This window comes from Brassica napus, chromosome A5 (genome assembly GCF_020379485.1).
Source record: "Brassica napus cultivar Da-Ae chromosome A5, Da-Ae, whole genome shotgun sequence".
Taxonomy (NCBI): domain Eukaryota; kingdom Viridiplantae; phylum Streptophyta; class Magnoliopsida; order Brassicales; family Brassicaceae; genus Brassica; species Brassica napus.
The window spans coordinates 5,031,578-5,044,234 of record NC_063438.1 but is presented as its reverse complement, the minus strand read 5'-3'; the positions used below and the strand labels follow the sequence as shown (position 1 = coordinate 5,044,234).

Here is a 12,657-nt window from a genome sequence, read left to right as displayed (position 1 = left end):
ACAAAAGAGCTTCGGCACATCGTTCTTTCTTTTGATCATCTGAACCAGGTTCGATTGTGTCCCACACTTCATGAACACGTAGTAGAACCTTCATCCTCATCGACCAAACTGTGTAGTTTGTCGATGACAACATCGGACATTGGATGGATGTAGATCCAAAGTCCTTCGTGCGTGGAGCCCTAGTCACGTCAGCCATCGTTGCCGTCGCGATCTCTTGTTCACAAGCACCAGGATCTTAAGCTACAACCTTAAGCTTAGATCGAGTCTCCAACCTGAGGCTCTGATACCAATTCAGATCTCTTAGAAACACAAAGAGTTATAAGAACAACTTTTCTTATTAGCTTTAGAAACTACTCAAAACTAAAGCTCTCAATATGTTTCTCTTAGATATATGGACACCTCTCCATTAGACCTATATTTATATGAAAGACAATTCCCTTTAACATGTGGGATATGGAAAACACAACCTAACCTAAATAGAAACTTCCTTTTCCTATTTCTAGGTTTCCTTATTGTGTTTATCTTAACATATTAAACATCTAATAATATGTTAAGTTTCCACAAGCTTGGAATTATCCAACATTCATTCTACTGATATATAATTATATATTACTTATCAATTTAGTATGCATCCATCTGCGATATTATTATCAACTTGTTGATTCTAGTTTTTAAGTTCTATAACACGGTTATAACTTTGTATGAATATGTTACAACAGAAGACTACTCCAGACTCCAGTTATAATTTGCAATCTGAAATAGGTTTTTTACAGAATGTGCATTGCAACAAGTTCTTATATATTGTTACATTTCATGATTTGTATATTCTAATTATTGAGATGGAGTCCCTACACGAGAAGATTTTTCAGTGACTTCATGGTTATACCGAGAGGGTCGATCGAAATCAATAGTTTTATATTAAACAGGTCAATAATTGATAAGGCGGTCTTTTAGTAACATACAATAAATGCATCTGCCACGATTTTCCACACTCAAATAGGTGCCTATCTAGTGAATATAGACGGGTGACGGAAAATCTCTTTAAGATGTTAACCCGTACAATTATGAATGTTGACATGTAATCTAATATAATAGAAAATAAGACAGCAGTATATCATGAAAGCAACTATATATAATGATATACATTAAAAAAGTATTTCATGCCAGACTTAAACTATTTTTATAATTTAATAAATACAAGTTTGTTGTATTCAGTTTTTTTTTAATCTCGCATGAACTAAGAGCATCTCCAAAATAAACCAAACTATATAATTTCAAATATATATTTTTTGTTTTCCAAAAAAAATTTCAAAACTTCAAACTTTGAGTTTTGAGGACTGAAGTTTCACTATTCAAAACTCTAAATTTCAATTTCATCTTTTTATTTGTATTTAGTCCTTATAACTAGTTACACATCACATTTATAATTATTAGTATTTTCTCATTTATTATTTTAATCTTTAAAACTTATGTATATCATAAATATTTCAAATTGTTTTTATAAATACATACACATAAAATTAAATAAAAAGATTTAAATAAGATTTATAATATTTTAAAACTAGAATTAGACAATTCAAAAGAAACTTTAATTTTTAAAAAAAAAAATACATGAAAACATAATTATTACGCAAATTTAAATATTACAACAATACTAATGGTCTAGTAAAATTGCTCTAAAACTTCTAAAATCTCTAAAATATTGTCTAGACAAATCTGTGTAATCGAACGGAAATAATTTATGGATTAATGTGGTATTTTGCTTGTAGTTTAATATTTAAACTATCTATTTCTATTTATAATTTTATATTTTAGTGTAAGATTTTATTAGTTAGTATTACTGTAATATTTTTATATATGTGCTAGTTATTTATATTTTTTATGGTTTTATATTAATAATGACAAATATAAGGATTACAATGTAAAATACAGGTAATTTGAAGTTAAATTTAAAATTTTACTTTTGGAGAAGAACGCCTTAAAACTTCAAATATAAAGTTTTGAAAACTCTAAAATAGAGAGTCTTTTTAGAGATACTCTAAATATTTACGATGATTCTCTTGCGACAAGAATGCAAGCACAACATTTCATTTTCTTCTTCTTGTAATTCATAATTACTTAGTATTACAGTCTTGTGGATAGCCATATTATGGATCAAATGTGATTTGATATATGAAGATGACAAAAAGACAAGCTAGGCTAAAGGTTACTGTTCGTTTACCTAATATCAGAGCTAAGCTATGTAGTTTGTGAAGAACCTACTCGTTTCAAGAAGAAATGATCACTTAAAACTCATTCCGAAGAATTGTTCATTTTGTGTGTTGGGAAGCCCTTAAACAATTGACGTGAGAGGGTTTTAAGTTACAAGGCTCACTACTTATTAGGCATGTGGGACGCACGAGTGAATTTATTTTGTTTTTGGACCTACAAAAGTCAAGCTGGATCGATGTCCAACTCAAAACCTATGCAAAATATGAAAATTTGAGTTTCTTGAGTGAGAGATGAGAGCAGGAGAGAAGATACGTGTAGTATTTGAAACATGATAGTAGGAGTATTTCTACTTGGCAGAAACTGAGAATAAATTTGGAGAATAAATTTGGCAGTCTTATAGGATATGCGCGGTAGTTTATCTTCGGAGAGCCCATAGACATAAAACGCCTCTGTTAAAGATATTGATCTTAGATGATTCTCATAATTTAAGAAAAAGACAATATAAAAAGGAAAAGTAAAAATATTAGAGATAGTTGGGCCGGAAGATATACCATTAAAGTATAATAGAATAGATTATTATTGTGTTGTGTTGATAAGAAATACAATATGTTATATAGTGGTAAACATATGTTAACACTAAATAATGCTATTTTTCTAACACTTAATGTAAATTGATAATATCTTGACATAACTTGTTTTAAATCTTTATCTTTGGAATTGTAAATCAGTAATCATAGACACTATCTAATAGACGTCTAATTTTTCTTATCTTTTCTCTTAGAAATTTTGGAGTCTTTGTTGTTTCTTTTAATCTAGTCTAATTGAATCGTGTCGTAAGTTAATTATATCGTCCGCCCTGTATCTCATAGTAAACGTCCTCGAAAATATCTTTATTATCAAAAATTTAACTGAGAATAAAATTTGGCAGTCTTATACGATGCTTGTATTTGTATTGTTTGCTATCACATGATTATCGTGCGATCAGTCAAATCATTATTTGAATCGCACAAATTTTTTTTAAAAATTTGATATTTTATTAACTAAAAATAGTTATGCCGCTACTTTAAATTCAAACACGTAATATGTTCTTTAAGAACCACTTAAAGATTCTTTATGAATGAAATGATTAATTCTGATATATTTCTTGCATCAAATATATATATAGATTATATATATATTTCATGTGGGTATTCTAAAAGTTCCCTATAAAATGGAACTTGTAAGATTTATTTTAAATTTTTGTGCAAAAATATTTATATTTAATACTTAAAATCGAATTAAGAAGGAAAAAAATGGGACGTGGGATGGGATGGCAGCGTGTTGAGACGAGAAAAGGTGTAAAACGACAACGTTTGAGCATAACGTCGTGTCACTTTCTTTGCCTTTCTTCCATCGTCTCAAAACTATCTCCTTCTCTACCACTTCCCTCACCTTCCAACACTCACACACCAAAGACTACACTCACCAGCTCTCTTCTCCAATGGCTGCCATTACCGCATTCTCCGCTCTCTCAAGCCCCATCTCTCCTCCTACTTCGTCGCCTTTACTCATCCCCTCCGTCTCTCTCCAGATTCCCCAACGTGTCTCGTTTCCCTCACTCTCCCCTCTCGCCGTAGAAAGATTCCAGCCTGTTCTTCCATTAACAACGGAGATGACGCGGTTGAAGAAACAAGAAGTGATGATGAGGAGGAGAGTAGAGAGACTCTGATGATCAGTCTCTCCTCTGCCTCTCCTCCTCGTAGCTACTCTCCCTGGAGGTAAACCCTACACAACTTCCTCTGAACACTTTGACCAATAAGGTTGAGTGGATGACAAAGTTATGTTAATGTTTGTCTTTTTCTTGTGGCAGCTGGAACTGTAAGATCTGTTATTGGTCCCTTTGTGGAGATTGTGAAGTCATTGAATCTACCTGACTGGCTTGTTCATTGGGGTCATCCTGGTAACATGGTAAAAGCTTCCTCCTCCCTACCAGTTTCAAGCTTTGTAACTTCTTTTGTCTTATGACATGTGTTCTGTTTCCGCTGATGAATTTGTTCTTGTTTCTTCTCAGGCAGTGGTTCTTTTTGCTATGGGTGGATATGGAACATACCTAGGCTTCCGGATTCGTTATTCAGATGACATTGTAAGATAAATGTTAACTAAATATATATAATGTTACAAGAAACGTTGTTGTTGATTAGAGAGTATTTGTTTGTTTGAAATGGTTTAGGAGGAGAAGGCAAAGGCGAAAGATTTGCACCGAAGCTCCTAGCTGGAATGTTTTTCTTCTTCTCCCTTGGAGCAACAGGTGGTATCACATCCCTCCTTACCTCAGACAAACCCATCTTCGAAAGGTATCATCTTTGAACTTAGTATTGAGTTTTTTTTTTTTCAAGTGCAATGATTATAATATGGTTGTGGATTTGTGCAATGTAGCCCACACGCTTTACAGGATTCATAGGTCTTGCTCTCTTGACCATTCAAACAGTCTTACCACCAACTTGTTCAAGGTAAAAAAAAGAAAGCTTTATGCAGGAGTTTCTGATCTTGATGATTTTGTTTTGGGATCAAGAAACTGGTTGTTGTTGTTTTTGAAAAATGCGCAGGACAAGCCTGAGCTGAGAGGCGTGCACGGGATCTTGGGTAGTGGGATAATGGCGCTTTTCTTAGTCCATGCTGCTTTTGGACTTCAGCTCGGTCTCAGTTACTAGATCTCTTCCTCTCATATGTTTTGTATTCTTGAGCTGCAACCACAACCATGTAGAGTCAATAAATTTGTAAAATAATGTGAACATTATTATTTGTCTTGTTTATAATTTTTATGCTATATAAACTTATGCTTATTTTTGTTTGTTTTTGTTTTTGAACGAATATACCTACCATACGTGGCGGTGATTTGGTTTTCGGTTTAGTTTCCAAGGTCTCATTCATGTTTTTATGTTTTTGTGTGATTTCGGTTAATAAAATTTCGGGTTAAAAAACAAATTTTATAATTTTTTGTGAGATCTAATTTAGATCCGTATTCATTTTATTTCTCTTCAAGATAATATATCAAAATAAAACATGGAATCAAGTATGTATGTTATTTAGGTTTCAAACTTTTTTTTTTTGAGCACAGGTTTCAAATATTCTTTTCGAATAATAATTTAGATATTTTAATTCATTATTTCAAGACTGGGTTGAATTTGGATAATACTAAGTAATCCAAATATCATCCTACAAAGATCTAATCAAGTATTTTAAACGGTTCAAATTATTGGGTTTGGGTTCGGTTTGGATATCTGGTTGATGAGCGCTCAAGCCTACCGACCAACATCTAAATATGAAAATGACAAATCATGTCATTGACAGAAGATATTTTCCGTCTTCCCACAAAAATCTAAAGGATCCGGGTCGGAGTTAATATAAACGATCCAATTAAAAATATCGATACCGGGTCGGGTCCTCGCCTCACCAACCACACTCCACACCAACGACACGGAGGTTGGTGGGATAATCTCTAACCACATCTCACCGTCTACTCCTCCTCAACAAAAGATCCAACGGCCTTAAGAATCACACTCCCCTACACTCAAAACACGTGATCGCATCTCCGCCAACCATATAATCGCACGAGAAGAGCGGGCAAACACACACAGAGCGAGTCGAACTCCGAGTCACCCGCCGAGTTCTCTCACTCTCCTCTCCTCAATAAAATCTCTTCTCCAGATCTCGAATCTCACCTCTACACTTCCGTCGCCAGGTTCGTTTCTCTTCGACCCATTGTTCCTCTAGATCTAGGAGTTCGAACCCTTGTGTTTGTGTTGATAGATCTGACGAAAGTTCGAACCTTTCGGTGGATAAAGTTTGAGAACTTTATTGTTTTTTTTTCTTCCTTTTGTAGCTTTTCAGACATGGAAACGTTCCTATTCACATCCGAGTCCGTCAACGAGGGACATCCCGACAAGCTCTGCGACCAAGTCTCCGACGCGATCCTCGACGCGTGCTTAGAGCAAGACCCCGAGAGCAAGGTGGCTTGCGAGACGTGCACCAAGACCAACATGGTCATGGTCTTCGGCGAGATCACGACCTCTGCTAAAGTAGATTACGAGAAGATCGTCAGATCCACTTGTCGCGAGATTGGTTTCATCTCCGCTGATGTTGGTCTCGACGCTGATAAATGCAACGTCTTGGTTAACATCGAGCAGCAGAGCCCCGACATTGCTCAGGGAGTTCACGGTCATTTAACCAAGAAGCCTGAGGATATTGGAGCTGGTGATCAGGGACACATGTTCGGTTACGCTACCGATGAGACTCCTGAGCTGATGCCGTTGACTCATGTTCTTGCGACCAAGCTTGGCGCGAAGCTTACTGAGGTGAGGAAGAACAAGACTTGTCCTTGGTTGAGGCCTGATGGGAAGACGCAGGTCACCGTTGAGTATAAGAACGACGGTGGAGCGATGATTCCGATTCGTGTCCACACCGTTCTCATCTCGACTCAGCATGATGAGACTGTGACCAACCGATGAGATCGCTGCTGACTTGAAGGAGCATGTGATCAAGCCGGTGATTCCCGCAAGTACCTTGACGACAACACCATCTTTCACTTGAACCCCTCTGGTCGTTTTGTGATCGGTGGGCTCACGGTGATGCTGGACTCACCGGGAGGAAGATCATTATTGATACTTACGGTGGTTGGGGTGCTCGGTGGTGGTGCTTTCTCAGGGAAGGATCCAACCAAGGTTGACAGAAGCGGTGCTTACATCGTCAGGCAAAGCTGCGAAGAGTGTGGTGGCTGCTGGACTCGCGCGCCGCTGTATTGTCCAGGTGTCGTACGCCATTGGTGTCCCTGAGCCTCTCTCGGTGTTTGTTGACACGTACAAGACCGGGACTATTCCGGATAAGGATATCCTTGTGTTGATCAAGGAGGCCTTTGACTTTAGGCCAGGGATGATGCTATTAACCTTGATTTGAAGAGAGGAGGTAACTTCAGGTTCCAGAAGACTGCTGCTTATGGGCATTTGGGCGTGATGATCCTGATTTCACTTGGGAGGTGGTGAAGCCACTCAAGCCAAAGGCTTAAACAAGAAGGTGGTTGTTGCAAGAACTCTTGAGTTGCTGAGACACTCTGTCTCTCTCTCTCTCTCTCCTCTCCACTATTGGGGACTTATCCATTATTATACCATTGTTATGGGAAAGATTTGAATAATGCTATACATTTTACATTTTGTTTTTGCTGCTATTGGAGTTCGAACACAAGGCCCATGTGTGTTAGTGAACGAACAGAAGATTTGAGTTTTATGTTTTTGAATTTCCTGTTTTTTTTTCCTTTCTTCTTATGCTCTTGTATTGTAAGTTTGATTGTGTAATCAAGAAGTCCATCTTTGTCATCTACTTCCTCTCAGTCTCTGTGAAAATTGAATCCATACACCAGCTGTGAAAGGTCCATTAGCGCGGTTGGGTGTTACAGTTTGATTCATTGAATGAGACATTAAACATGAAAGGGAAGTTTTACCAAGAAGCTCCGTAGTTAATAACAGCCAGTAGATAAGAGAAACGCTCAATGAAAAAGTTCAGAGCAAGAATAGATTTACAATGAGTAAAAAAGAACCTAGTAACTGGAGATTTACAAGACTTAGTGTGGTGAATAATGTTGAGTAGGCTTTGAACGGTTCTTAGATTGAAGGAACAATCGAAAATTCATGGATTGATCAGTACTTCACTTAGAGCATTTCCAATGTATAACTCCATTTTTTCTTCTAAAATGGAGTAAAAGTGAAAATGGAGAAAAATTGATTCAATCCTACTCCATTTTCTACTTTATAATGGAGTGATGAAAAACCAAAAAATAGATATTTCATTATGGAGTTAAATATGAAGTTGGGTTAGGAGCATTCCTTACTCCATATTCACTTTTACTCCATTTTAGAGAAAAAAAATGGAGTAGGGATGGAGATGCCCTTAGTATAGTTTACTTGGTAAATACCGCGGGTGAATATTTAAAAGTTTTTATTAAATATTCAACAATTTTGCTGACAAAATGAACTAAAATAAAATAAATATTTAACAATTATAGTTTCGATTCTATTAATGACTTCATGTTTACTTCGTTTGGATGATCCACATTTTTAGCATAACACTAAATATGTTTTGTGATTTGTCCTGTTGGTTTTGGTGCTTTTCTTTTTTGGTACAAATTTAATGGTAGTTGAAAATTGTTTGTATCATCGCATCTTGATTTGTTGTCTACGGGAGGTTTTGGGAAAGTAAAAGCTACCAGTAATTCCATGACATAATACATGAGTAACATGACACTTATGATTGTTTTTTCTTGTAACGCGACTAAGCACAAAAAGAATGTTACATAAGATGTCTTAAACAGGAAAGAAAAGGGTTGGAACCGTGCTTACCATAGAGACGATTTTTTATTATTTAGATGTAGATGTATGTCACACAGAATCATAAAGCAGATTTTCATTGATTATGTTTTTACCTGTCTGAAACTCTTTTTTGCCCTGTTTGAAATCGGTGGCGAGAACTTTTCCAGCAATAGTCACCAGTGGACATTTGAACTTTGTAGACAGGTCCAAATGCTCTTTGGCCAACTAATGTAGTGAAATTACATGTTGCTTTCTGCAAATCCCTTAATCACCCACAGAAGAACATATTTTGAAAATAGATATAGAAGACCAAGAATTAAAAAAAAAAAATTAAGAGTTTTCTTCAACCTATAATGCATTGTTTTACATTTTCATTTTTATACTATAAATTTATAATCAAACTAATATGCAAACTCAAAGAAACAATGTTCAAATTCGGTTAGAAGGAATCTATTTTTTTTAATTTAAATAATTTAATATGATATGAACTTCATTTTACAAAGATGTAAAATTTTACGGACCCAAATTTTCTTAGTTGTTTTTTTTTTAAACTGATAATATTTATCTAACCGTAAAAAAAATATGCAAAACTCAGCATCACAAATTATGAAGCGAACACATATAATATAAGCTCATTGGTATATCTAAAAGCTTAATATTGTTTCAGAATATATCTGTTCAATATAATTATTTGATTCGTTGTATCTTATATGTAAGGAAATTGTCTTGTTTTGTGCGGTAAAAACTTATCTACTACAACTCTTTTAAAGTATGACAGTAAGATGAAGAAAGAATCTCTGATTTATAAACAAACTGAAACTGCATGAGAAGTGTAACCGCCACAAGTCTCTCGGCTTTGTGATCATACAAAGGAACAGATCTTATACCATGTCTCAGCTCACCACATACAAACATGCCTACCCCAAAAAATCGTCCTTCACTAGCATGTCGTGTCGGGAACTTCCACTTTGAGCAACGCCAGCTCTGGTACTGTAAGCTGAAACTCAAGCTCCTCGTCCCAAATAGCTCCCAAGTGCTTTCTTCATTACTCTATCACCTCTTACTCCTGTTATCCCCACCTGCTTTCACACAAAATATTTCAATGCATATGAAACAGATCTCAGAGTAGAGAATCACAATGTATTAAGCATCTAAATCAAAGTGACTCTTGTGTGATGAGTTGCTTACCCTTGTGTAGAAGTTAGGAGAAGACCAAGTGCTGAAACATGCTTGCTGGAAACCAGAGTCCCATCCTTTTACCATATATACTTTCACTCTCAGAGTTGTTGGTAACTTTGCTTTTGGGTCAAAAACTTCTCTGTCCGAACCTTTAATCATCATAAAGTCTGGTTCTTCTTCATGTATTGCATCATCCAGAGGGCTTTTCTATAGCCCTGCAGATCAAAGGTAAAGGATGCATCGGGTGGGATGGAGTTTTGGTAAATGTTGAAAAGGCCTGTGAGAAAATAAAATTAAAAAACTGCAAACCTGCATGTTGAAAACAACTATTTGAGCTCCGTATACCCAAGCGTTGAACGGCTTGTAGTTGGAGGAGGTTACTCGTGTTGTATGTCCTTTGGATATATCCTCAACAGGTTCGTCTGTGAGTTGTTTAGCCTTGTGTGGAACTTATGAACATAGCTACAAAGGTTAAAAATCAGTGAGAAAGCTCAACTGGAAAAAAATAGCTAGCTTTACAAACGAAATGAATATATTGGTTGCTCAAGTTTTTTCATTTATTGACATGTAAGTTTTTGAAAAGCTGATATGTCAATTGTGGAGAATCTCTTAATGTGTTGATTCAAATTATTAGCAGAGTTATTATTGGGTTCACCCCCTAGGGTGAATTTCTAGATTCACCAACCAATAGGATTTCGTTATTTCAATTTCGATATCTTTTAAAAAAGGAAATAAAATATTGTTGAGTTATATTATGTTTTTAAAATAAAAAGGTAAAAAAAAAATAGTAGTTACAAAAACAAAGAATTTAAAAAAAAAATATTGTTAACGTCGCCAGCAAAACACTAAACCCTAAATCCTAATCCCTAAACCCTAAATCTGAAACCCTAAACCCTTGGGTAAACCCTAAACCCTTGGATAAATCATAAATTCTAAATCAAAAACACTAAGCACTAAAATCCTAAACCCTTGAGTGTTTTAGTGTTTAGTGTTTTTGATTTAGAGTTTATGATTTAGCCAAGGATCTAGGTTTATCAAGGGTTTAGGGTTTTAGATTTAGGGTTTAGGGATTAGGATTTAGGGTTTAGTTTTTTCCTGACGACGTTAAAAATATTTTTTTGTAATTACTAATATTTTTATTTTTTATTTTTTATATTTTAAAAACATAATATAACTTGACAATATTTTGTTTCTTTTTTTAAAAAATATCAAATTTGAAATAATGAAATCCTATTGGTTGGTGAACCTAGGGAGTGAACCCAATAATTAGTCTTATTAGCATGCATGTATACATTCTCTATTGTAAAGTCCATCGTTTATGTTATATAACTTAGTGATGCTATTGAACAACATCGTATTTGTATGTCCAGTTTAAGCATTAGTTGTATATGAATTCAATTATTCGATTCCACAAGGTCCAAAGGGCTGAAGATAACAACACAAAGTATACTGACAATCATCCGGTAACTTCACGGTTGATGACATCGTATTTTGGGAATGATTAGGTTTTTCTTATTAATCCAGTTAACAATTACTAGGTGATCACCTGCGCCATGCGCGGAGTGAGGAAACTTAAAGAAATTATAAGTTTGAATATATAGATATTAGAAATGTAAAAGTCATAGATACAAATATTACATGTTATTTATATTAAGGGATTCAACGAAATTGTGGATATGTAAATAAAGTAAGCTTCAAAGTTTTTTAAAACTTGTGTTATTTGTTTTGTGTGATTGAAGTATAGTTCGAGAAAATAAATCTATAAGAGTAAACAAAAACTTATATAAAATTAATTATGAAATAAAGATAAAACGAAATATATGCAATATAATTATTGCTTTCAGAAAATAAAATATGAATATAAGATAAAACGAAACATAGGCGATAAAATAAAATAAAATGTGAAAGCATATCCTATATAATAAGGAAACAAAATAAATAAAAAAACTAAGAAAACTACGACTGCTGTGAAAAGTGTCTTCAAAACTCTTCGTTTACAATCCTATAAAGTCCGCCATTGGTTTACTTCTGGTTTTGTTAATGATGATTTAGAAAGAGTGATGTGGTGAGGAGCTGTGTTGCAGACACTGCGTATTTATATAGAGTTTTTAATGATGAAAACAAATAGCCAAAATTATAGTCGCAAATATTTACTAATTAATATTTCTATACTTGCCGTACAATTTACTTTAAAACTGATCTTTTCACATGTTTTTTAAAAAAGCGCAGCTCTCAAATTAGGCAAAATTTGGATCTTGAATCGTATATGGAAACGTGTTTCTCAACGACTATAACTAAGGTAAATTACTTGATGGTTTTAAAAATTCATTTAGTGAAGATTATGAATTGATTATAAACTTGATAAATAGTACTGTACAGCAAGGTTTGCATTATGGCGAAAGAGAATATTCAGTATCCATATTCTTAGGTAATCCCAAATAAATTTAATTTGTAAAATAAGGAAATCTGAGGAAATAAAGTTAGCCGATAGCATTAATATGTTTGTAGTATATGACCAAATATTCACATTCCCTATAGCTTATAAATTACAAATATTTATACCAGAAATAAGAAATTAATTCAAACCATATAGAAACAGCTTAAATTTGGGACGTATAAAATAAGGAAATCTGAGGAAGTAAACCTTGTCAATCTAAATATTAAACTGTTTGTAGGCCAAGGGAAAAATATTGACTTGATTTTCAAAATCATCGGAAGAAAATCAATTATGAATTGATTCCACACTTGACTCCAGAATTTAAGATCTGAACTGGCCAAATCTTTGATTTTCTTCCGATGATTTTGATAATTAATAATTTGATTGTATCAAATATTATGAATTGTTTACGAAAATTTAATGTATTTTCCTAAATTACTGTCGATTTTAATTGCTTTTCTAACTAAGATTAATAATTTTGAACATATATGT

At 34.2% G+C, this 12,657-nt stretch overlaps 1 protein-coding gene and 1 pseudogene across 1 annotated transcript; both read left to right on the top strand.

Annotated features, from left to right (window-relative positions):
* The first annotated feature begins 3,652 nt into the window (after positions 1-3,652).
* LOC125609306 lies at positions 3,653-4,624 on the top strand (annotated as a pseudogene).
* Positions 4,625-5,787: 1,163 nt separating this feature from the next.
* LOC106451085 (S-adenosylmethionine synthase 3) lies at positions 5,788-7,563 on the top strand. The gene is given in 9 exon segments (XM_013892945.3): positions 5,788-5,932; positions 6,074-6,692; positions 6,694-6,742; positions 6,745-6,807; positions 6,810-6,873; positions 6,875-6,944; positions 6,946-7,126; positions 7,129-7,188; positions 7,191-7,563. Coding segments are annotated over 8 exon segments (1,158 nt in total). The 5' UTR covers positions 5,788-5,932; positions 6,074-6,083; the 3' UTR covers positions 7,253-7,563.
* The last annotated feature ends 5,094 nt before the right edge of the window (positions 7,564-12,657 follow it).